A 26,807-nucleotide genomic window follows, 5' to 3' on the forward strand; every position below is an offset into this window, starting at 1 on the left:
TGTTGATGAAAAGTCTTTTAATCACTTTGGCTACATAATAATTTCCTGTGAAGAGTCACATGACATAGAAACTGATTAAATATGGGTGCTGTCATAAAACTTGGATGTTGCGATACTTTTTTCCATACTACTGATCATAAGTATGAATGTTCTGCAATGAAAAAGTATTTGAGATCAGCATCAAAAGCCAGATTGTTCCTATTTCCTTCAACTATGTATGTTGTTACTATTAATGGATTTATGATAACCGTGTTTCTAGAGGACAAGAAAGCTGTGAATGAAGCAAAGATAGGAACAAAGTGTGCTGCCCACTACTCTGTACGTGTCGAAGCTGGCGAACATGTCACATTCAGAATGAGGCTGTACTGTCAGAACGAGGTTCCAGCTCACCCAATCAGCCATGACAGCTTCAACGAACTTTTCTGCACCAGGATTAAAGAAGCTGATGCATTCTATGATGATGTGAGTACTTTCTCCTTAAAATATCATAATTGAAATGTCAACAAATTATTGCGACCCCTGGACTGAAAGTGTAAATGAAATAATGCTGGTGACCTTGCCTTTAAACTTTTGAACCTTATCAGCAGACAACACTGAAGACTGAGAAGTGCTTCACATCATATGGACCTATCAAATATGGGTTGGTACCTATAGGTTGTTGGTTTTACACTTAAAGGCACCATTTCACACATTTTTTCGACAATATTTTGGACTATATTGGGGCATATGCGCTCACTTTAGCTTCCGACTTTAGCTTCAAACAGAGAACATTTGCCATATATGGAATGTAAACAATTGCTCCGTACATCGAAAACTGTTGCACGCGGTGTTGTTGGTGTTTGCCGGAACTGGTTTCAATCACAATATTGTAATCTAAATACGTAATTTATTTTGGAATAAATTATATGGTAGCTTCCCTGAGGGCTGATAGTTAGTATTATTGAGAGAAATGCATTATATTCTTTTAGAGAAGTGTGGTGTGACATAGTGCCTTTAATGTTGTCATTTATGATGTTTAAAAAGTTTCAAAGTGTTGTTAGTTGCAATATTTGTTTTCAGTTGTAGGTCATGATAGCTATAGCAAAAATAATATGCCCAAACATTAGACGTTCTTTTAAATAATGTCAAATGTGTTCCTTTCACGTCATGGTAGCTTCTATGAAGTTGAGGACAACTAGTGGTTGAATGCCTAGACATCAACTTCCCCTCAATATTTTATTGGGGAAATTGGGATAGCCTTGTGGTTAAAGTGTTCACTAGTCACGCTCAAGACCAAGGTTTGATTCACCACATGGGTACAGTGAATGAAGCCTATTTCTGGTATCCCCAGACCCGTGAAGTTCTGGGTTAGGATTGGTCTTCAGTAACCCATGCTTGTTGTAAGAGGCGACTAAAGGGATCATTTGTTGACACATGTCATCAGTTCCCAATTGCGTAAATCAATGCTCAGGCTGTTGATCACTGGATTGTCTGGTCCAGATTCGATTAGTTACAGACCGCCGCCATTTAGCTGGAAAATTGCTGAGTGCGATGTTAAACAACCAACCAACCAACACAGACTTACGACTGTCATATCCGGGGCTCCAGATAAGGGCCGTGTCGGCGTATGTACAGATAAATAATATGCACGGTATGGAAGGAAATAATTTAGAAAACGTAGCAGATACGCACCACAGCAATGTAGTACAATCTTAGAATCAGTTACAGACGTATTTATCTGATAAAGTATTATTTTATTGTTCATTGACCTGTGTACACAAGAGTAGCAATGTTGTGGTGCATATATGAAACGGAACAAGATTACTGATACTCCATTAATTTCCATTCAGTACTCTAAATGTACTCTTTAAGTTTTTCCAGTACTCCTATTTTGAACAAATAAAGAGTACGTACTCCTGATGTTGAAAAATTATCTTGAGCCCTGATAGCGCTGTGATAACTTTGAGGAACGTGACCCTGGACTATTGCAGTCTGGTGTTTAATGACACTCAGGGCTACTTTGTTGTGGTCTGCGCAGGTGATCGTCAGCAAGAGCCCCGTCGAGAGGCTGATAGCCCGGCAGGCGTACGCCGGCTTGTTGTACAGCAAACAGTTCTACTGCTACATTGTGAAGGAATGGCTGAAAGGTGACCACGGGTGTCCTTCCCCCCCAGCTGGACGACTGCAGGGTCGGAACCATGAGTGGACGCATCTCTTCAACAGGGATGTTATTGCCATGCCGGACAAATGGGAGTATCCCTGGGTGAATATATTACTGTTTCATGCATAAAATGTCAGATGAATGTTAGTTGCAGATTGGCCGTGCACGTTCACAATGGAATGGTCCCCAACAGTCTCAAATATTCAGTCTGAAGCCCTCCAATAGTTTTCAACTTATGTTAAAAAAAAACAACCCACCCACACCCCATAGTTTCAACTTTCAATACTTGATTTTCCATAACTGCTTATGGTCATTGGTAGTGGTGTACAGAAAACATCTTTATATTATGGAGACAGTATGCTGTACTCTTTTCAGTTTGAAGATGTCATATTGGATGCACATAATCACATAGAAACAAGCTCTTGTAACTCTTTACAACTTCAGAAAAACCTTCCACTATCTGTGCATATACCGTGTGGACAATGTTTTGGCACATATTTTGAATGGGACTTTGTTTTAGGTTGGATATGGTGCTCAAGATCCCGATTATTTTACAGTTGGGATTCATTCTCGGCCTTGAACCAACCCCACACTCAAAAGTAATCGTGACTTAAAGTACCATATCATACACATATATGTGATAAAACAAATGTTTCAATAAAATCCTGAAAGTCATAATGAAAGCACAGGTTGATAGACATAAAGTACTAGTGTGTTTATGAAAATGAAAACATTTGTTTTAGCAAACGTGGTATGTTGCAGTATGCTTCCTGGGATCTTGCATTTCACATGATAGCCTTTGCAAACATCGACATCAGCTTTGCCAAAGAACAACTGGTTCTATTTCTCAGGGAATGGTACATGCATCCAAATGGCCAGGTAACACTTCTTTCTCGTCTTCACATAGTTGTCTTGTCATCATGGAGTGATTAGTAATGACTAAAGTGAACTAACTCTTTGGTTTGACTTCCCCAAAACATTGTTTTCTTTAATTATATTTCAAACGGTTACCTAGCAGACACTTTATTTTTATTATTCATAAGACCCCCAGCCCTAAGATTTTAGAAGGAAATGTATCACTTGTTTACCTATGATTACCAAGGAAATTATGCCAAGACATAATTAACAGCAACAGTTGTGATATTTTGCAGATACCAGCATATGAGTTTGCTCTAGATGACGTCAACCCCCCTGTCCATGCATATGCTGTGCTTCGGGTTTACAAGAAATCAGGGCCCAGGGGTCAGCGTGACCTAACATTCCTGGCGCGATGCTTCCACAAGCTCGTCATTAACTTCACATGGTGAGTGTCACCTTTCTTCCACACGCTTGTCATTAACTTCACATGGTGAGTGTCACCTTTCTTCCACACGCTTGTCATTAACTTGACATGGTGAGCGTCGCCATTCTTCCACATGCTCGTCATTAACTTCACATGGTGAGCGTCGCCATTCTTCCACATGCTCGTCATTAACTTCACGTGTGAATGTTGCCATTCTTCCACACGCTCGTCATAACTTCACATGGTGAGTGTCACCTTTCTTCCACACGCTTGTCATTAACTTCACATGGTGAGTGTCGCCATTCTTCCACATGCTCGTCATTAACTTCACATGGTGAGTGTCGCCATTCTTCCACATGCTCGTCATTAACTTCACATGGTGAGTGTCGCCATTCTTCCACATGCTCGTCATTAACTTCACGTGGTGAGTGTCACCTTTCTTCCACATGCTCGTCATTAACTTCACGTGGTGAGTGTCACCTTTCTTCCACATGCTCGTCATTAACTTCACATGGTGAGTGTCACCATTCTTCCACATGCTTGTCATTAACTTCACATGGTGAGTGTCGCCATTCTTCCACATGCTCGTCATTAACTTCACGTGGTGAGTGTCGCCATTCTTCCACATGCATTTTCGTCATTAACTTCACATGGTGAGTGTGGCCATTCTTCCAAATGCTCGTCATTAACTTCACGTGGTGAGTGTCACCTTTCTTCCACACGCTTGTCATTAACTTCACATGGTGAGTGTTGCCATTTTTCCACATGCTCGTCATTAACTTCACGTGGTGAGTGTCACCATTCTTCCACATGCTCGTCATTAACTTGACATGGTGAGTGTCGCCATTCTTCCACATGCTCGTCATTAACTTCACGTGGTGAGTGTCACCTTTCTTCCACACGCTTGTCATTAACTTGACATGGTGAGTGTCGCCATTTTTCCACATGCTCGTCATTAACTTCACGTGGTGAATGTCGCCATTCTTAAACAAGATTGTCATTGACTTCACTTGGTGAGTGTCGCCATTCTCCCACAAGCTCATCATTGACTTCACATGGTGAGTGTCACCTTTCTTCCACAAACTGTCATTGTTGTTGCAGGTGCCCTTTTGCAGTAACTGAATCCCTCTGTTGTAGGTGGGTGAATCGGAAGGACCCGAGTGGCAATAATATCTTTACTGGTGGCTTCCTCGGTCTGGACAACATCGGTGTGTTTGACAGATCGAAGCCTCTACCTACAGGAGGGGTACTGGCCCAGGTGAACACAAAGTCAGGTTTTGACAATGATTGAAGCAATGTATGTGGTCCACTGTCTCCTAGTTAGGCAAGGGGAGGCAAATGATTAAGTCTGAAAAGAAAACATTGCCATTTTTGTGGTATTAACTGCATTTGTCTCATATTTGTTTGTTTGTGGTTTAATACTACACACAGCACTATTCCAGCTATATGGTAGCTGTATGTAAGTAATCAAGTCTGGACCAGACAATCCAGTGATCAACAGCATAAATCTACACATTTGGGATACGATGGCATGTGTCAACCAATTCAGCGAGCCCGACCACCTCATCCCGTTAGGGCACCATCTTTGTTTTTTGTGTTTCTCAGACCGACTCTTCTCATATTTTCCCCCCCAACTTTTTTTTCCCCCGCATTCCAACACCTCCAACTCAAACCTAAAACATACTGCCTCGTCATATAAAATGTTTTAATCAGTCGCTGCCACAAGTCAAAACAACGTGAGAAATTGTAATAGGAAAAACAATAAAAGAGAATCTAGAACATTATTTTGATAATTTTGTCTTTATAAAGTTGTTTTGTTTTGTTGTTTTGTTGTTTTTTTCCCCCGACCGACTGACCCATGTTCAGAATTTTGTAGCTACGTGAAACACATATAAAAAACATGATATCCTTAGTCCCTGCTTACAACAAACAAACACGGGTTACTGAAGACGAGTTCTAACCCGAATCTTCAGGGGTTGTCTCATATTTCTAAAAGAAAGACATTAATTGTTTGAAAATCGTGAAATTTATTTCATGACTCATTTTCTATAACTTAATTTTGACAGTGGAGGGTGGTGGAGCCATAAAGTGTCGGCTTGTCATGTGAAAGACTAAGGTTTTGACTACAACCTGGCCCAAATGCTTCACCACCAACATCTGGTGCCCTTTGCCATCTGGCTGGAATATAAAGCTATACTCACTTGCACACTCAGTTCAATGTTTAGGAAATATCGAACATGTACTAGAACTTCAAGCTTGATACGGGGAGGTGGGGTAGCCTTGTGGTTAACGCATCCGCTTGTCACGCCGAAGACCCGGGTTCGATCCCCCACATTGGTACGACGTGTGAAGCCCATTCCTGGTGTCCCCCGCCATGTTATTGGTGGAATATTGCTAAAAGTGTCGTAAAACCATACTCACTCACACACTCAAGATTGCTACAACAGCAACGTATCTAATACAGCTATACATAAAAGCATTTTGGGATAATTTTGTTTGAAATGGGTTTGGTCTTCTCTGTCCAGGCGGATGCGACTGCGTGGATGGGGTTCTTCAGTATCATCATGATGCAGATCAGCCTCATCCTGGCCAACAGGGACTCCATCTACGACGACATGGCCAGCAAGTTCTTTGAACACTTTGTTTCCATAGTAGATGCTATGAACAAGGCCGGTACAGGAGAAGGTAGGTCTGATTGATTCCATTTGTTTCAAGGAATACAAGGTGTCAAAAATGTAGAGAAATTCTTAAACTGGACCAACAACAATTCTATTGTGATTCTTCAGAATTCACCATTTTTTTCTTATCCTGACTCATGATGTTTTGCTTATCTCCCTTTCCCGTGCGAACTTGTAGTGGAACACTTGAATCCCTTGAAGTTCCCGAAGCGGACGTATAAATACACTCACCCACGAGCTACCTCCCTTTTCCCATGTAAACAGTCATGTGACCAGCCTTACTTGTCACTCTCTCCCTTTTCACCCAAGCGGATGGTTGGGTGAGCACTGGAGTCCCGTATACGGCATTATATCCTTTTAATTTAGATCCTATTCTTAAAAATAACGCTGTGTATGGATTTGGCAATAACTACTTTGTATTATATGTAAACAAATTGTAAAAATTATATGTATTTGTGTCATAATTTCATCGTAATGTAACTTGTTTACATTTCATGAAATCTTGCAGTGTTTGCAGGCACAGGTTATCCATGGCTGATCCTCACCCCCAATGACCTTCGTGCATCAAACCATGTTCTTCCAGCTTGAGCTGTACTTATTGTGTTGATTTATTAAATCTACAATTTAATCAATATTTGTCTTATATCTATAGACGTGCCATGGATCGGGTGAGGAAGTCATTACAAGTCACGGCTGATAAATCAGGAGATCAGCCTGCAAACTGCTAAAATTCATAATACTGGTGCTATGTTGAGTACCTGTCCCCTGCGATGCTACACTGGAGCCAGCCTTGCTATACATAGACAACGCTTCGATGTATGCTGATCAACACAGATTGCCTGCATATATAAGGGGAAGAATGATGTATCATCACTGCAATCAGAGGTTAGCACTTCCAATGGAACCTTCTTACCGTTTGGAATATCGTCGGCTCTATGATTATTCATACGAATATCCAAGCCTATCGGCACCTATCTGCACCTATCTGCAGCATCGAGGTCTACGCAGTGCCGGTTCTCTGGACGACGGCATACAGGTTCTTCAAAGTGCCAATCAACTCAGACAGCAGGTGAACTTCACAATTAAGTTGCTCACGCAACTAGGATGGCTAGTGAACCTGATGAAGTTTGAGTTAGAATCAAAACAAGATCTTCAATTGCTGGAAATAAGAATTATCACAACACAGAATCGAATTGTGGTCCCAGAAGATCATTGGGTCAAGATACAAGCCATGATTCCACAAGCAGTCATCTCTGTTTACACTACGAACATGGCAATGTCTACTCGGTCTACTAACCTCGGCGCAGGACTTGACTCGCACAGGAAGGTTACAACTAAAGCTGCTGCAACGGTTCCTGACAAAAACATTTGGACAGCGTCGACCCTATCTTGCTGCCAGACAATCTCAAGAGGTATCTACTTTGGTGGACCCACAGGTCGAACGTCTGCGGAGGGACCTATTTACAAGAGCCGGCCTTCGACACACATCTCTACGTAGACGCTTCGATACAAGGTTGGGGTGCACATCTCAACAATCAAGTTGCATCAAAGAAGTGGTCCAAAACAGAGCAACATCTTCACATCAATCTGCTGGAGATGAAAGCTGTGATCAACTCCTTACAACTATGGTTGAGCTCGCTGATCAACAGAGTGCTGATGGTCCACACGGACAAACCTACAGTGGCATTCTCCATTAGTCGGCAAGGATCTACAAGATCACCAAGCCTACTACAGCTCACATTCCAGTTGTTTGACATCACGGAGGAGGCAAACATCTGGATAAAGGCGTGTCACATACTCGGAGCCAAGAACGTGCTTGCAGACGCTCTCACCCGACCACTGCACCCGTCACCTACAGAATGGATGCTTCATCCAGAAGCATTTCGGCTCATCATAAGGGAAATAGGATCCCCATGCATAGACCTGTTTGCTACGAGGCTAAACAAACAACTACAGACGTTTGTCTCACCAGGTCCAGATCCTCAAGCCTGGGCAACAGATGCACTGAACATATCATGGGAAGGACTAAACGCTTACGTGTTTCCACCACTGATATTACTACCGAAAGTACTGTTGAAGATCAAACAGACGCAGGCGCTACAACTGACCTTGGTTGCGCCATACTGGCCAGCGCGATTATGGTTCCTAGACCTAACAGAAGATCTTGGAAGTCCAACAATCAAGTTACCAGATTGGCCGAACCTACTCATACATCCGCACACCAAGCAAGTCCACGGGAACCCAGTTCTGTTCCAGCTACATGTGTGGACCGTATCAAAACATGTTTGAAGAAGAGAGGATACTCCGCCAGGGCAGCCAAGGCAGTAACCTTAGCGTTACGCAGATCCACTCGTAACCTGTATGACGACAAGTGGCAGAAGTTTGAGACTTATGCAAGGCGGAAAGGCTTCATTGCTATGAAAGCTACTCATCCTCAAGTGGCGGAATACCTATGTCATCTATGTCAGAATTACTTGCTCTGCTGCGATCTTTTAAACTGGAGGACCAGCAAAAGAAATTCAGAGTTCCGGCCTGGGATCTGAATGTAATTCTACGTCATCTTACGAGTGATGCCTACGAACCTCTAGACCAGACTACCTTCGAGCTGCTAACACAGAAGACTCTGTTCCTGCTTGCGTTAGCTATGGCAGCTCGAATATCAGAGATACATGCACTGGACTTTGGTCGAACCAGATTCGACACGGGACAACATGCTGCAGTTCATCTAGGACTTAGATGGGACTTTATTGCCAAGAACCAACTACCTGATCAACCAGATAGACAGTTCCACGTACCAGCGCTATCCACAATCCTCGGACTAGAGGATATGGAGGACCTATCCTTGTGTCCGGTCAGAGCCCTGAAGATATATCTTCAAAAGACTAAAACAAGGAGACAAAAATTCAAGTGCCTGTTCATCCCATTATGTACAGAAACATCCTCAGAAGTCTCAAGAACGACAATATCGTTCTGGATGAGAGCCATCATATTGAGAGCCTATAAAGCAGCAGGACTAGAACCTCCTAGAGCTTCCAACCCACACAAAGTCAGAGCACTGGCGTCAACATTAGCTCTGCACGGAAATTGCTCTATATCAGCAATTATGGAGGGCTGCTTTTGGAAGTCGGATACGGTGTTTGCCAACCACTACCTCCGAGACATAGCCACTGAAGATGTCTCAGGCATTCACCAATTTGGGCCTCTCGTTGTAGCACAGCAACTAACAGTTCCTCAAAGGCCCTGAGTTGGAAAATCGCACCCTTTATCACGTTGCCTTGTCGATAACTTTTACTAAGGAAAAGTATTAGTTTGAAAGTCCATGCACACAGTCTAGGACAGACTAGCATGAGTGATTAAAGACCCTGTACGGGTAAAGATCTTACCTGTACGTGAAGGGGTCGCAACTCATTTATGATAAAGATCTTATCATAATCTATGGGTTGTTATAGATATCTAGTAATAAGAAGAAACTAGTATATCTGAAGCCACATGAATCAACATGATTCAACTTGTCTGAGATTGAAGTAAGACAAGAAAGTGGTCCCCCCGAGTTATAACAGAAGTTGGAAGAATAGGATCCCAGAAATGCCCATGGGGGGCGATACAGGATGCATCTAAGGACAGCTGATGAATCCAGGAAGTGGCCTGACCCACCACCAATCCGAAGGATTCTATAAGCAAAATATCATGAGTCAGGATAAGGAAAAATATGCAATTTTTCAAGTAAAATTGATATTTCATACTTATCCTGACTCATGAGGTCAAGCCCTCCCAACCTCCCCGCTGGAAACACTTCGGATTTCACAGCAGATCCAAGTGCATGGGCAGAAAAATCAGGAGAGATGACTGTTTACGTGGGAAAAGGGAGGTAACTCGTGGGTGAGTGTATTTTTACGTCCGCTTCGTGAACTCCAAGGGATTCAAGTGTTCCACTACCATTCGCAAGGGAAAGGGAGATAAGCAAAAGATCATGAGTCAGGATAAGTATAAAATATCAATTTTACTTATCTATCCAAAAGTGAGTAACATCACTGCAATCAGAGGCTAGTACTTCCAATGGAATAACCAAGCTTATCGGCACCTATCTGCAGCATCGAGGTCTACGCAGTGCCGATTATCTGGACAACGGCATACAGGTTCTTCAAAGTGCCAATCAACTCAGACAGCAGCTGAACTTCACACCAGGCATTGTGGAATTATATTACACACAATGTGAGACAATGGTCAATGCTTTATTAAATATAGTCACAGACATAAGTCGATGCAGTAACAATGAGTCATGACATAACCAGGTGAGCTACAGTAAAAGAGTCTGTTGATAGTGTGCTTTTAACTTTACAGTCTTGCTTGTTGGTTTATGGAATGATGGCTTCTATAGTGAAGTAATCTCTATAGATTGATGCTCTTGGTGTTAAATTACTGGATTGTCTGGTCCAGATTCAATTTTGTTTTAGAATGCTGCCATTTAGCTGGAATAATGTTGAGTGCGGCATTAAACAACAAACAAACAATCTATTGTGAAGTCCACTATCTTGTAGGTTTATGGAATGAAAGAGATGGCTTTTACTACGACCACATCCATGCCCAGGAAGTGGTGCCGATGCGTATTCGCTCCGTGGTGGGAATGATCCCATTGTTCACATGCTTCGTGCTTGATGAGAACATAAGGAAGAGGCACCCGGGATTCAGCAAACGCACCAAGTGGTTCATGGATCACAGAAAGGATCTCTCTTCTCGCGTAAGTCAGTTACACTCTCGTCATCTTTACAGATGTGAAAAAACGTCAAGATCAGGGTTAGAATTAAACTTCAGTAACCCATGCTTGTCATAAGAGGCAACTAATAGGATAAGGTGGTCAGGCTCGCTGACTTTGTTATCCCCTCCTCGCGTTTAGCGCGAAGCGGGGGATATAGTATTAGGCTCCGTCCGTACATACGTACAAATTGGAAGATCTTAAGAACCGTTGACTAGATTCTCTTCATATTTGGTACCTAGGTTCATCACAGTATCGGAGAGGACCCAGTCAGGTTTGGTGACCTTGACCTTCATTTCAAGATCACAAGGGGACTTTAACGTTTTACTCTTGTCAATGAGATATCTCTAGAACCGATCACTAGATTCGGTTCACTCATATTCAACACCAAGCTTTATCTAGGGAAGGCACAGGGCCCAGTCGATTTTGGTGACCTTCACGTAATTTTCAAGGTCATGGTGACACTTTGAAGATTTCAGCATGTTAACCTGAATTCACTGGATTTTCTTCATAGACTTTCCTTGAATGTTTTTCAGAAATTTCTTTTGTACCATTTTTGCATATTTCATACACTATGACATTCATGTCAAGGTCAAAGTCAGTCTTGAAAATATTTGTGTGTTTGAACAACTAAAGGGCAAGATTTCAAGAGAGGTTGACTGGTCATGTTTTTGTTGACATTTAACTTCATCTTAAACTTTCATTACTTTTTAAGTTTGCAGCGGGGGATTATGTCACCTTAGTGACAATGCTTGTTGACACATCATCATATGCCAGTTGTGTAGATCAATGCTCATTATGTTGATCACTGGATGGTCTGGTCCAGATTCTACCATGTTTTTGGCAAACTGTTACCATCTAGCTGGAATATTGCTGAGTGTGACAGTAAACAATAAACAAACAGATATGAAAGATCTGTTCATTTTATATTACTTATGAAAGAAACACTTCAAGTTTCATGTTTAGTCATTTGTACACTAGTGGTGTAACAGCTAAAGAAAATTAGGATAGGTGGCCAGATTTTGATTATAAGACTTATTTAAATTAGATTTCCTTATTGATTAAGTGCAAAAATGACATGGTATTGTAATGAGTACTTTGTTGTCCACAGATCTCCTTCATGGTCAAAGGGGAACAAGAGGAGGTGTACATGTTGTCCATGGTCACTCGGAAACAGATCTCAAAGATGCTCGAGTACATTCTGGATGAAGACGAGTTCCTCTCACCATATGGCATCCGTTCTCTCTCCAAAGTAGGTCAAAGTCACTGCCAAGGTCGTACTTGTTTGTTTTTCTCAGTCAGACATGTTTTTATGAAAGTCTTCCCTCACTAAAGGAACAAATCATGTTGTGACAAGAATGAGAGTACAAGAACTGTTTCTAGAAACTGTGTCATACTACTGATTAAACTGTCTAGCTCAGATACATGACAGCTGTTCTGTTGCCTTGACATATACTGTACAAAAATAGTTAGGGATATATTGATAAAATAGTAATCATAAAAATACCAATATCCCTAACTTATTTTGTCCAGTATATAGCGTTCGTTTCTCTAGCACACAACTTCTTCCTTGTTTACATTAGAAACGGAAGTTGATTTCTTTGCCATGGCCGCTTACAAAAAAATAAACTGCGATTGATCTCAAATTCTGAGTTAAAACCTCAGCTGAGTCAAAATCTCAAACTCAGTTTGTAATTTGAGTAAAAAACTTAAGTTTGTTTTGAGAAATCGGAGACAGGTCACATTGATGTACTGAATTACTCAGGCTAATCCCTACTCTGTTTGCAGTATCACAAAGACAACCCATTCACATTCTCTGCTGGCCATGAATCATTCTGTGTTGACTACGAGCCGGGAGAATCTACTACCAACATGTTTGGGGGAAACAGCAATTGGAGGGGTCCAATATGGCTTCCAAGTGAGTTCCATTCTTACCATACAACCGATTGAGATTTTATCAAGGCGTATAGATGTAATCTGATACTATTAGTTCTCAAAGAACTGTTGGAGTATTGTCTCTTTCTGTGTGGCTCATTTTTGTTTTGTGGACACCAATGACTGAGTGTGTTCATTGTGTCCTGGGCTCTTGTAAGTCTATGTTAAAGTACGTGCGTTACGATCATGTTAGCGCTGCGATCGTTTTGTGGAATGGGGCCCTGACATTTAATGTGGTCAGACACACGTTTGCCTGGTCGTGCTTACAGGTTGCCAAGACAGGGCTGTAATATTGCGGTCTGTGCCATAAAGCAACATTCACTCTTTAACACCTCTCGTGTTCTAAAGAACAAATTGTGCTGGTTTGTTTAAGGGTCAGGGCCCCGTTCCTCAAAGCGACCGTAACCCTAAGGTGATCGTAGCTCCCATACTTTGACTTACGACAGCCGTAGCGCTATGATCGCTTTGAGGAACGAGGCCAAGGGCATCTGCCTGGAGAGCAGAAGGGCTGTGGTTTACTCCGCGGTCTTCTTACAGCAAAAGACATTAAATGATCATATTTCGTGTTGTGTTGCTTGGGGCTCATCATTAAAGGCACTATATCACACCACACTTCTCTAAAAATACAGGGCGGTGGGGTAGCCTAATGGTTAAAGCGTTGGCTCGTCACGCCGAAGACCCAGGTTCGAATCCCCACATGGGCACAATGTGTGAAGCCCATTTCTGGTGTCCCCCGCCGTGATGTTGCTGGAATATTGCTAAAAGCGGCGTAAAACCAAACTCAGTCAGTCTAAAAATACAGGGTGTATTTCTCTCAATAATACTAACTCAGCCCTCATGGAAGCTACCTTATAATTTATACCCCCCCAAATAAGTACAATGTAGTTAGATTACAATATTAAATTAAAACGTTTGAATGAAATAATGTAACGTTGCATCAAATCGACTCTCACGGCTTCTACCGGCCGAACATTATTTCAAGCGAACACCATAGAATTATATCTTTAAGAATATCCTTTGCACAACTTGTGATTGAAACCTGTTTGGCAACACCGACAACACCGTGTGCGACAGTTCACATTCCATATATGGCAAGTGTTCTCTGTTTGGAAGCCGTTCGCCTTCAAGTTTCAATTATCAACTTCAGGCAAGTCGTAATGGATAATTATTGCATCTTTTATTGCATCAATAGGAAGCTAAAGTGAGGGCATATGCCCCAGAATGTATATTATAGGCCAAAATGTTGTCGAAAATGTGTGACATTGTGCCTTTAAGAAACAAAACCCCAGAGGACTGGTCAGTTCAGAGTCAGGATACTGTGTCTGCTAAACAGCAGCCTGATATATCAGGGGTTGACACTATGAAACTGGCATTAGTCCATTATTATTGAATATGACTTTCAGCATTATTTTTCCCTCAAGGAAGTTAGTTCATGTACTTCAACTGATAGACCCATGAAGGTCCGGGTTAGAATATTGATCTTCAGTAACCCATGCTTGTCGTTAAAGGCGACCAACGGGTTCGGGTGGTCAGGCTTGCTGACTTGGTTGACACATGTAATCAGTTCCCAATTGTGTAGATCGATGCTCATGCTGTTGATCACAGGATTGTCTGGTCCAGACTCAATTATTTACAGACCGCCGCCATATAGCTGGAATATCCCTGTGTGTGGCGTAAAACTAAACTCACTTAAATTAAAATATGTGTCTCTTCTTGCAGTGAACTACATTTTGATCGAGACCTTGCACCGGTATGACTACTTCTTCGGTGACACCCTGCAGGTGGAGTGTCCCACACGATCAGGGCGGTACATGAGACTCAGTGATGTGGCACGCGAACTGTCAGGGAGAATATCCCGACTCTTCGTCCCTGATCTCTATGGCAACAGAGCATCTCATGGTGAGTAATTTGAGAAAAAGGTATTATGTGAGGTAATGTTTCCATCTCTCGGTTTAACAGATCAAACCAATAGTACCTGTTAATTCCTGTTCTTTCAGAGGTAGAAACATGAACATCAAAACATCAAAACATCAAGGTATTCCCCTTGAGCATTGCTGATTATGATAGGCTCTAAGCAACTGACACAGCAAAGGAAAGCAACTTGAGTGACAGACAGCTTTTAACAACATTGTACCCATGTGGGAAATCAAACTGGGTCTTTGGCATGATGAGCAAAGGCTTTAACCGCTATGCTACCAGTGTTCACGAATGGTGTTTCAAAGTCACAGGACATTGGGTCCTGTAAGTTTCCGATGTCTGTCTGTCCCACTGAAAATGGACAGGACCCATGGAATAAAATTAAACACACATTTCAGATTTAATATTTCTTATAATTGACATTGAAATTATTTTCAAACATAAGATTTATAAACAGCAAACAAGTGTCACATGTCACATAAAACAATTTCAGTCAAAGTCATTGTGAAATATACAGTCAGGCACTGGGGCCGCTGGGTTGTAGACTTCTGTTTGACCGTTGGCGAATCTGCCGGATTTGTCAGAGGGTCAGACGTTATTCATGAACACTGTGCTACTGCAAGGCCAAAACTCTCTGTAAGGTAATTGCGGTGTACCTAGATGACTGTATCTCCTGAATCTAACTCAGTTACAAGTACAGCAAGATGAGCGAAGAGGACTGGCTTGTCAGTATTATGACCAGGCGACACTGTTTTATGTTCAAAATTCAATCTGGTGTCCCCCGCCGTGATATTGCTGGAATAATCCTAAAACGGCGTAAAACCATGCTCTCGCACTCACTCAAAATTAACTGCTTCCAGAGGGACGCACAATATTATTCGCTGTACCCATAACAGATCTATGACTTTGCTAACTTTGATTGTTTCTTTCCGAGAGGTTACGTGCATCATTTCACCCATCAGCACTCATAATCAATGATTCATTCCAGGCTGTAAAGAAATTATGAAAATGTACAGTTCTCTACACTGTTACTTCACAGAACCATCAAAACTAATAATTAGGTGTCCCTGGGACCTGCATGTTTGTGAGTCGAGGTAAAGTTATAATATGTTTATTAATTGATGATTCCATGCTACAGCCTTAACTGTTATAATTCTGGTTTACAGGTGAAGAGGAGCGGTATGCCAAAGATCCTTACTTCAAGGACCTGTTGCTTTTCTATGAATACTTCCATGGTGATACTGGGAAAGGTTTAGGTGCAAGGTGAGATTGGTTCTTCAATGATACCCTTGATATGCTAGGTGACAGAGAATTGAGTGAGTGAGTGAATATGATTTTACGCCGCTTTTAGCAATATTACAGCAATATCACGGCTGGGGACACCAGATATGGGCTTCACGCATTGTACCCATGTGTGGAATCGAACCTGAGCCTTCGGCATGACAAGCAAACACTTCAACAACTAGGCATCCCCAACGCCCCAACAGAGAGAAATGAGATCTGGAGGTATTTGCAAGTATGTCCAAACACAGAAGCCACACTTCCTGGCTGCCGTTGTACAAAGCTTTCTTAGCTGATCATAACCCCATATTTTAACATAGACTTACGACAATCGTAGTGCTGCGATTGTTTCTTTGTGTATTAACCATTACTCACTTTCAAGTTCTTTCACCAAAATATGTTATTTTTTTAAAATATGTCAAGGAAAAGTACATAAATAGGTATCCCATCAACGTTTCATATGGTTGGATTTGAAAAAATAGATGCACCTGTGTGCCTTGGGGGAAGAATGACCCTTACACCTGTCTCTTTCCTCCTTTTGGGGGGGGGTTTGAATCCACATTTACCCTTACTGTTATTTGGTTTGTGTTTTGGAAAGATTTCCGTCCGTAACCCGTTTTTTTATCATTAGCATTAGTGAGTTTGTATACACTCTGATGCATACGAACACCAACCCCACCCTTTAATTTTTATTTTCACTACAAAACCAATTTACACTTTGACATTTCATGCGGGGTTTACGGGCGGAACTCTTATCCATGTTTCACCCAAGTGGTACTCCGAGATCACTCCTAGCTTTCTTTCCACATGAAGCCGTTATCCTGAGATACAATGGATATCTGTTGAAACCATCTCACTTGCTGTTTCAGCCATCAGACTGGTTGGACAGCCCTGATTGTGGACTTAATGGAAGGCTCCCATAAAACCGCCGGAAAATCCGACAGCTCCAGTTCCCTTTCTGGCAACAGTGTCTACTAGTGGACGACATCAAACTAATACAGTATTATGAAGTACAACGTTTCAGAATGTAACATATGCGTACCATCTTAACATTCATTATTGCAAGGGAAGTTCAGGAACTTATTGATCTCATCAGATTTATTTTTGTTCTGACATCAAACTTAGTCAATTCTGTGCTGTCTTAATCCAAAAAGTACAACATTCACTAATAGCTCATGTGACTGAAACTGAGCTTTATGTTGTGTCACGTCCTGGGTGCCGTTGTACAAAGCAACCTTAGCGGTAAGATGATCGTAACTCCCATACCTTAATATAGCGCTACGCCAGTCGTAAGAATAAGGTTGCTTTGTACAACGGCACCCAGGTCCCTTGTTTATCATTCGCACATTTTTTATATCTCTAACTACTAAGGCTGTAGCATGAAGTTTTAATCTTTGTAGGAATGATCCCAGCTATATGTAAAATGTGCTTAAAGAATTCCAGTCTGACAATGTGGCCACCATCAGTTGATGATTCAGCACCAAACCTGGGCCTAGATTTTCGAAGCTCTCTTAGAGCTAAGATAGGCATTTACGACTATCTTAGATGTAAAGGTTGCTTGAAGGTTTCACCAAAGTTTTAACCAACCAGGACCTGCTTCTCTTTGGGCCTTACTCCCACATTCAGTCAACACACTGTGATAATAAAAATGGAACACTGTTAAACGAAAACTCACTCATAATTGAAGTGAGGTACAGAGCAATGTGGCTCTTAAGGACTTTTGCCCTCTAAAAGTATCCATTTTGTGGCATTAATGATGAGGTGAGGTGAGATTGGGTTTTACATCGTGCTTGAGAATATTTCCCTCATATGATGACGTGCATGTGTATATGTGGCTGCTTGTACTAGCTCAGACTTGAGCTGTTTTTATAGTGCTAGCCCACTGAGATACCATGCCGCAGTGAAGCATGAATACCCTACTCAGATACATTATACTGACTCCGAGCCGACCAGTCCTTGTTGTACCCACTAATGCCGAGCGCCACGCAGGGACCAACAAGTACCATATTGTAACGTCTTTTGGTATGACGCGGTCGGGGATCGAACCTGCGACCTTCCGCTCTCCAGGCGGACGCTCTAACCACTACACCACGGAGGCGGTCCATTAATGATGACCCAAAGGTGATGCCTCAGACAAGTACTGCATAAACTTTCTTCTTGTCAAGGATAATATCACTTCATGGGTTGACGGGTTTGTTATAGACATTTCCTACATGTACCTAGTGCACCGTTTTGGTAGCTCATCTTGGAATCCAGGGTTTGATGCGGTTCCAGATGATGTTTTGCTGTGGACTAGTTTGTCAAATGGAACATTTCCAGAATGCCAAAGTGCCTATAGTATTAACTTGGTGCTGGTGGGTTATACCCAATCATTGCTTCGACTTTAAATGATATGCTGTGATATAACTAATACATACTATCGAGGGGTTAAACTCACTTTTATACATTGACTTATTTCTGTATACATCATGGCTTGTGAAATTTCAAAGAGGGTTTGGAATAAAAATGTTTCTCACCATCACTGGAGTTTAGGATGCTGATGTTCATTTGAAATTTAATTTAAACACTTAATTAGCTCAGCAAAGTTGTGCTTGTTTGATGCCACCCTCTGCAATGTGTGCTCTTAATATTAGATTCTGGATCAGACAATCCAGTTATCAACATCATGAGCAATTGGGAAGAGTGAAGCCCAATTCTAACGTCATCTTGACTGATCAGCAATATTGTGATTTTTCTTACATTAAAAAGGAACACTTGCAAGAACAAGCCAGTTTAGCATTGTTCTCACAAGTTTCGTGATATATATAATACACACAAACATCACTCAGGCACCGTAACAAACTGACCATTTGATAGAAATTTATTTCACATCTTAGGGAAATATGTACATGATGTCATATTTACATTATTGATAGCATGTCTTTAGAAGCGAACATTTTACAGAATCAGACTCATAATTCAGACGAGGAGTGATAACAGTAAAATACAAACTTGTCTTGTTCTGCAAAGTGAATTACAAGAACTGTACAAGTTCAGCAAACTGTACAGTATATACAACAATTTGGTCACCATATTACTCATCTCCAGCACTTGTAAAACATTCAAAATGTTACATTTGTCATCATCAGAAATCATTATCAATTTCTAGTCAGCAACAGATAATTATTCGCATCGAAATAAATATATCTTAAAAATACCTGGGTGAAGTGGTGCATGTCAACTACAACTGCCGAGATACCAGATTCAAATACATACTAGGTCTGGTTACCAAATTGATTATCTGAAACATTGTTGGTGTAAAAGATGATTTATCAATATGATATTGTGTTATCGATATTGTGATGCAAAAAGTTTTAATTTACTCACATAATACACAAAGTTGGGCTCTTCCTTCCAAATTATGTTCAGGACGCTGTTTTGTTTGTAATCGATGCACAAACACGTCACCAATCTTGATTTCTTTCAGATTTATAATCGATTTTTACTTGGTTATCAGCAGCCAGCTCTAATTTAACAGTACATGTAACATTACAGTATATTAATGTGAAGGAAGGCTGATCTATCACATTGAAAAGCCAAACCTCTAATTCTGATGTCTGGGCAATCAGACACAGGTCTGAGATATTTGTTTTTAAGTATGTTGGATGTAGGAAAATACAAATAGCACTATAACTGGAATGACTCGGGCACTTCATGGTGAACTGCAGCAGGCGACACACCTGTCAGTTCGCAAAAATCTCACCAGAAAGTGCTTCCTGGTACAGATAACCAAGAATGTAATCACATGCCAGGTCTTCATTGGCATATTCACAATTCAGGTTTCAAAAGTAGATGTTCCACAACATGATACTCTTAAAATGGGATGAAATTGGATGCAATTTGATGAAAATAGAAAATATGGATGCATGAACTTTTGCTGACGAGTGACACTGAAATAATCTGAAGGACAGGAAAGTAACTAATGTCCACGTGAACACAGTCAAGTTGTGCCCCATGTTGAAACTGGGGGGAGAGTGGACACACTCTCACTGGAACATATCCTCTCTGTCTGCGCCGATCACCTCCTGATCTTCCATGGTGCTGAAGTTCAGGAAGTGGGAAGGGCGATGAACCTCATGGTAGAACTCCTTCGGGTTGGCAAGGTGAAGGTCATACTTCATGTTGGGGTCATGGCGAACACCTGAAAATTGCCAATAGCTGACATGAGCAATATTTTTATTGGAAATGTTAAGGATTACCATGGGTTTTAAGAGATCAAAACTGCAAATCCCACAAAGCACTGCTGAAACAGTGATTTGAGTTCCATACTGCCAAAACGAAATTTAACACAATCTGTAACAGCCAGTGTATGAATCTTTACATAGAATTCAGTGATTTTGCTGTGGTAATACTTACCCATGAAGTTGTAGTTCCATGAACTCTGTCCAGGCACCATGAAGAAGCCAAGGAACCTGTCAGACAGCAACATCTGCACTCGCTCGTAGTGAGAGGGGAGGTAACCCTTGGGGTTGTTGCCGGTGTCCTTGTTCTGGCGACCCCACTCATAACCGCTGGGAGTCAGCTTGTAGGCTGTCAGTGAACAGGAGCCGGGGGTGAAACTGTCAAACAGAAACAACTCTGCTGAGTGATGTGTACAACAACAAGACCTGCAGCATCAGAACCATATACCCACTATCACTGAAGCCAATATACAATACCAATTGACACTACAGACTTACAATGAAGGATCAATGCAAGAAATATCCCAAGGACGCTGATGATATTATCATTTTAGTTCTTTCAGCTTTCAAATGAACTGTGGGATGGAACTCTCAACAGAGAAACACAGCACCTCGCACAACTAGTGTTTTGTTTGTCATTTTAATCTGCTCTTAGGAACATGATATGTTGTCAGGACTAGATAAGCCAGTGACTGGCATGAAAACTGATCCACACAATGGCATACCATGTAACCTATCTTGACCTTTCTATGTATTTACTTGCCCCATAAAATCAGAGACCCATGATCCGGGTTAGAATTGGTGTTCAGTAACCAATGCTTGTCGTAAGAAGCAACTAACAGGATTGGGTGGTCAGACTCGCTGACTTGGTTGACACATGTCATTGTATCACAACTGCGTAGGACGATATTCATGCTGTTGATCATTGGATTGTGTGGTCCTGACTCGATTATTTACAGAACGCTACTATATAGCTGGAATATTGCCGAGTGTGGCGTTAAACAACAAACCAATCATGACAATCAATCATGTTCCAAGCAACCTATGCAGACTTTATATGTTTTACCAGCAGACAACATAATATACAGTAAACCTAAAGAACTATCGGACAGCCATACTCAAAGTGATTCAGTATGTGAGATGACACAACCTGCTTGAACAGAAGCCAACTATTGAGAAAGTCAACCTACCTGCATGTGATGATAACAGTCTTCTCTCCATCCCAGCTGGAATTGTCAGCCATCACTTTGGCGTGTGTCGTGATGTCCTGGGGAGACAGCTGCGGCAGTTCGTTCGGCTGAGTGTGGATCCAACCCAGTGGTTCCATTTCCTAGTGAACGGGGACAAATACATACAAGTCAAGTAATTCACGCCTGAAGTTATCTCATGAACATTTCTATTTATTCATATTAACATACGATACCTCTCAGACTTAATTACCAGAGAGTCAGTTATGCGCTTGTCTAGTCTGTCACTGTATGTGAATTTTATGCTGGTCCTGCAGTCCCTGGCTAGTAATAGTGTTGGGAATTGGTTAAAACCTCATACTTGATGATTGCTTCATTACAACCAATCAATCATCGAAAATAATTGGTTAGCTTCATTTATGTAGTTCTTTAAGGGTTTTCTTGGCAAATTACACATCTTGAAAGGATTACTAGTATGTTAGGAACATAACATTTCTGGAGTGTTTAAGATATATTCAATCATGACTTGCAACAAGCTTGTAGTGGTTGTGAAATGTAACTTAGAAAACCAACCTTGTGAAAAATATTGTTAATGCAAAAAGTGTTCCAGAATTGTTCATGTTCGATTATGAGAAAACATGATCGATTGCTTGGTCGCTTAGCCTTTCCATTATTTCAATTAATCAGACCACCACCAGCTAGTAAAAATTCATCACGACCACTAAATAAGCTTGCAGTGGTCCTGGTGGCCAGTGAACTTTGTATTGATAGTTAAGTAAATCTACAAATGTTATTTTGGACCAGTGAAGTACATTCACTCAGTTCATGAATTCAAATAATATATGTGATACGAACCAGAATAATGCTAAACCTATACCCACAAAGATGAATCGTTCTCAATGTAGGCATACAAAAATATCTCTCAGACTCCCGTTGACTTCACAAACAATCAGATATATGCTTGTCATGTTTGTCATCATTGAGATTAACTCAAGAAGCAGGTGAAGTGAGTGAGTTTTGCTTTACGCCACACTCATCAATATTCCAGCTATGTGATGGCGGTCTGTACATAATCGTGTCTGGACCAGACAATCCAGTGATCAACAGCATGAGCATCAATCTACCCAAATGGGATACAATGACATGTATCAACCAAGTAGAAGCAGGTGAAGAGTTAATATCACCAATATTCATGCCATATGACCATTGCCTCGTGACTATTCGTCTTAATCCACAATGCGAGAGGGACATTACCTTGAGATATTCATGCTCCGGTTGTATGTTGGGGAGGTGGACGGTTTGATGGGTGCCCCACTGGGGCGGCATCACGATACACCGGATCTCCTTCACCTGGGGGTTGTCAGGAGGGCTAACTCCGTACAGATACCCTGCAATCTGAGGGAGAGAGAAAACATGTCTTACACAACTGCACAGGCATCAAGGTGTACAGTGAGTGAGTGAGTGAGTGAGGTGGAGCGGAGAGGAGTTGAGTTAAGTTGTGTTGTGTTTTATGCCACTTCTAGCAACACCAGAAATGTGCTCTGGACATTTAGAGTGAGTGAGTTTGGTTTTATGCCACCTTTAGCAAGATTCCAGCAATATCACGGTGGGGGACACCAGAAATGGGCTTCACACATTGTTCCCATGTGGGGCAATTGTGGGAAATCAAACCCAGGTCTTCGGCGTGACGAGCTTACGCTTTAACCACTAGGCTACCCCACTGCCCCGATGATTTAACAGACCATTCCTAACACTATAGGATATCTTGAACAACTTACTGATTAATTCAACAAGACATTCAGAAATGTAAATACTGAAGCACTAAACTGGTAAACTTTCTAAGTAACAGCTATATCTCTCAGGCTCTTGTTGACCACACAGACAATCAGATATATGCTTGTCAGGTTGTCATCATCGAGATAAGTTGTTGCTGTAGAAATGTAGGGGTATTATATGTGTATGTTACAGATGTACAAAATCTTGTAAACAATTTACTGACTTAACTTAAAGCTGGATGCAGGAAATTACAAACAAACCTGGACATTGATAGCAGTATGTGAAGTTCCCATTAAGTTTATCATAAAACATGACAAACTTTATCAGCAATCATCTGCACCTATTTCTGCTAGCAATAGCATAAACAGTGATCCTACTAGTAGAACATCAGACACACAGAAACCTATCCCACGTAGATCAATAATAATCACTGCCAACAATGTTACCAATCAACAAAAATTTAACTGGCTTAAACAACCCAAGAAGACAACCTAACCAACCCCCAATACAAATTTGGACAAAGAACATTAATTAATAACAAACCTGAGCTCTCAGATCGGATATGATGATAAATTTCTTGAGGATATTTTTGGGCAGGATGTAAGTGTAGCCGGTCTCCTTGATGTCGTCTGATGACACGTAGATATGATTGGTACGGAGATGAAGATTGGTAGCAGAGATGGTCGGACTCGCCACTCAGTCTTGGAGGAGAAAGTTGCCGACTCATAGTTGCTGGTGGTGGAGGTGATGATCTCATCACCATGTTTGTTGACTGTTCTGGTTGTGGTTGCCGTCAGCTGGGACTGTTCCTTCGTCTGTTTCTCGATCTCGGCAATCTGCTGTCTCTGAGCAGATGGAGCAGAGATCTCCATACCCAGAATGATATCTCGGATCTCAGACTGAGTCAGAGAGGCAACATTGACACTGAAAAAGAAGTAGCATTTGGTCATAAATGAATCTCTCCGATTTGAAATAGCAACATGAATGCTCAGGAATGTAAGAAAAAACCACACTAGCTTTGTGGAGTCATACTGACACGTGGTCAATTGGAGGTGAAATGGGGTTTAACGTCGTACTTAAGATTATTTCACTCATATGACTACGTGCATGCGTGTGTATGTGTGGCTACTTGTACAAGCCCAGACTTAAGCTGGTTTTATAGTGCTAGCTCACTTAGATACCATGCCGCAGTGAAGCATGAATACCCCACTCAGACACATAATCTGACTCCGAGCCGACCAGTCCTTGTACCCATTAATGCCGAGAGCCAGGCAGGGACCAACAAGTACCATATTTTAATGTCTTTTGGTACGACGCAGACGGGGATCGAACCCACGACCTTCCGCTCTCCGGGCGGATGCTCTAACCACTACACCACGGAGGCGGTCTGGTCAACAGGAGTTTCTGTCAAAGGAGTTAAAGGTTTGAAAGGATTTCACCGACGTACACCTCCTCACTCCCGAATCCAAAATATATACGCTCTCACAATACAGAAGTTGACACCCATACATACATGTAAATGAATAAACATATCACTTCTAAATGATATTCAAAGATTTTATATGACGCATTTCAAGTATCGAAATACAGAGGATGCACATAGAGATGTTCTTCATCTGACTGACTGACTGAGTATGGTTTTACGCCGCTTTTAGCAATATTCCAGCAACATCATGGTGGGGGACACCAGAAATGGGCTTCACACATTGTACCCATGTGGGAATTCGAACCCAGGTCTTCGGCATGACGAGCAAACGCTTTAACCATTAGGCTACCCCCACCGCCCTCTTCATCTGAAGGTACTGAGAACAATATGATGATGTAAAGCGAAATCCAGCAGAACTCACTTGTTCTTCTTGCCATAGTCTGCCAGGATGAGATCCTTCAGCTGGACTTCAATCTTCATCCACTCCTCGTCAGTCAGCGTGGGCCAGATATGATGGATCTCTGTGATGGTGGTTTTGTCGGGCTTCAGCACTATCTTTGTTTTGTCATTGTTCACATGTAGAGCCCTCAAGATCAAGATCAGACGAGAGAACGCCTGCAAGAGAAACACCAAAGCAAGTTACTGTACTGGACACAGATCAGTTCATCAATATACAAGACAAAAATTCTATACCAAGTACTCCGAATAACTGCAGTAAATTCGTTGTCAACACTGGTTACCCCTAGCCATCAATCTAACATGGGTACCAAACATAGAATTATGTAATTTGGTGCCAAAAGATGGGGGAAAGGGAGACTACTGGGGTGAGAGATTTTACGTCCACTTTTTTTAAGGGAGCTTCAAAAGGGGATTCAAGTGTTCCACTATTGTTCGCAAGAAGAAGACAAGCAATTAAGCATGAGTCAGGATAAGGAAAAATTTGTTGTTTTGATACGGGCTGCTAATTTGGAATCTGCGAACCGTGTATGAGGAGATGGTCTTAAGCCAGTCATCATACAGGTTAAACAGCACCATCTGGGGTTCTGTAGCCTTCAGGATCAGATCTCCAAACTTCTCCACCTATAACAGAACAAAACCAGATTAGTAGAAGAAGAGAAATTCAAATAAACAACGTTTGATAGAAACTTGCCTGACCTTTAGCCAGTGATGTCATATATTCCACAAGTTCACTGATCTTGGATCAGAAAATACTTTGACACAGAGGAATGACACATTATCAATGATTAAACCATGACGATACCATGCCATAGCTGTTGCAGCTGATTTGAAGCCAGGAATTTACTGACCACTTTGAACTTACATATAAACAGGTAAATTGACAAAACTATTGGTCATTACCCAAAAGAGATAATGTATTGATAAAATCAGTTTAAGTTGGTTAAATCGCTGGATTATGTCAACTGAAGTGTTTTACATTGCATATAAGTACACTATAATATCAAAACCTCCAGCCCATCTCTTATGTTTGACCCGTAACCTTTTGTTTTGATAATACTGAAAACAAATAAGAACTCTACCTTCAAACAAGCCTGGAAAGGCAACTGGAGTTCACTGCCCTTGATGACAATATTGGGGAAATCCAGCAAATGGACCTATATGAGAAAAGAAAATATAATTATAATTTTGCTACATGTTACGCCACAATGATCAGTGTATCAATTCATCCATCTCCACTCATTGAACACAAAATCTCGCTACAGAACTCTGTACAAAGATATGCAAAACATTATTCATTGCTCTTCAGGCAGCTTGAGAATGTTCAATGGCGCAGTCTGCAATATTCCAGCAACATCACATCCATAGAAATCAGATAGGGATGTGTGGAGTTATTGTGAGACAGACAGTTTAATGCTATTTTCAACAGGAATTCCATTGTATCAATGGCGATGTGTTAGTTTCGTGAGGGAGAGAGCCTGACAAGTTGCAGATGCTTTAAATAACCTAAGGTGAGGTGTAATGGGGTCTAACGTCGTACCTAAGAATATTTCGCTCATATGACTACGTGCATGCATGTGTATGTGCGGCTGCTTGTACTAGCCCAGACTGAAGCTGGTTTTATAGTGCTAGCTCACTGAGATACCATGATGCAGTTAAGCATGAATACCCCACTCAGACACATTATACTGACTCCGAGCCTAATATTCATTGTTGTACTCATTAATGCCGAGCGCCAGGCAGGGACCAACAAGTA

The 26,807-nt window shown here is 41.5% G+C and overlaps 2 protein-coding genes across 2 annotated transcripts in view; one reads left to right on the top strand and one right to left on the bottom strand.

The window, feature by feature from the left end:
• Positions 1 to 17,457, top strand: part of LOC124276884 (uncharacterized protein YMR196W-like) — a 32,680-nt gene extending 15,223 nt beyond the window's left edge. The window contains exons 8-19 of the mRNA XM_046712553.1: positions 260 to 462; positions 2,018 to 2,242; positions 2,903 to 3,019; positions 3,292 to 3,443; positions 4,560 to 4,680; positions 5,948 to 6,107; positions 10,639 to 10,838; positions 11,965 to 12,105; positions 12,642 to 12,771; positions 14,508 to 14,687; positions 15,872 to 15,968; positions 16,856 to 17,457. Of these exons, the coding sequence (XP_046568509.1) occupies positions 260 to 462; positions 2,018 to 2,242; positions 2,903 to 3,019; positions 3,292 to 3,443; positions 4,560 to 4,680; positions 5,948 to 6,107; positions 10,639 to 10,838; positions 11,965 to 12,105; positions 12,642 to 12,771; positions 14,508 to 14,687; positions 15,872 to 15,968; positions 16,856 to 16,964 (1,835 nt within the window). The 3' untranslated portion in view covers positions 16,965 to 17,457. The remainder of the gene's footprint in view (positions 1 to 259; positions 463 to 2,017; positions 2,243 to 2,902; positions 3,020 to 3,291; positions 3,444 to 4,559; positions 4,681 to 5,947; positions 6,108 to 10,638; positions 10,839 to 11,964; positions 12,106 to 12,641; positions 12,772 to 14,507; positions 14,688 to 15,871; positions 15,969 to 16,855) is intronic.
• A 1,371-nt stretch (positions 17,458 to 18,828) lies between these two features.
• LOC124276921 (pre-mRNA-processing-splicing factor 8-like) overlaps positions 18,829 to 26,807 on the bottom strand; it is a 54,508-nt gene continuing 46,529 nt past the window's right edge. The window contains 9 exon segments of the mRNA XM_046712588.1: positions 18,829 to 20,166; positions 20,382 to 20,584; positions 21,397 to 21,536; positions 22,648 to 22,788; positions 23,713 to 23,852; positions 23,855 to 24,093; positions 25,017 to 25,210; positions 25,577 to 25,675; positions 26,134 to 26,208. Coding sequence (XP_046568544.1) covers positions 20,012 to 20,166; positions 20,382 to 20,584; positions 21,397 to 21,536; positions 22,648 to 22,788; positions 23,713 to 23,852; positions 23,855 to 24,093; positions 25,017 to 25,210; positions 25,577 to 25,675; positions 26,134 to 26,208 — 1,386 coding nt within the window. The 3' untranslated portion in view covers positions 18,829 to 20,011.

The sequence above is a fragment of the Haliotis rubra genome, unplaced genomic scaffold, assembly GCF_003918875.1.
Source record: "Haliotis rubra isolate DU_JTF1 unplaced genomic scaffold, ASM391887v1 Scf1054, whole genome shotgun sequence".
Lineage (NCBI taxonomy): Eukaryota > Metazoa > Mollusca > Gastropoda > Lepetellida > Haliotidae > Haliotis > Haliotis rubra.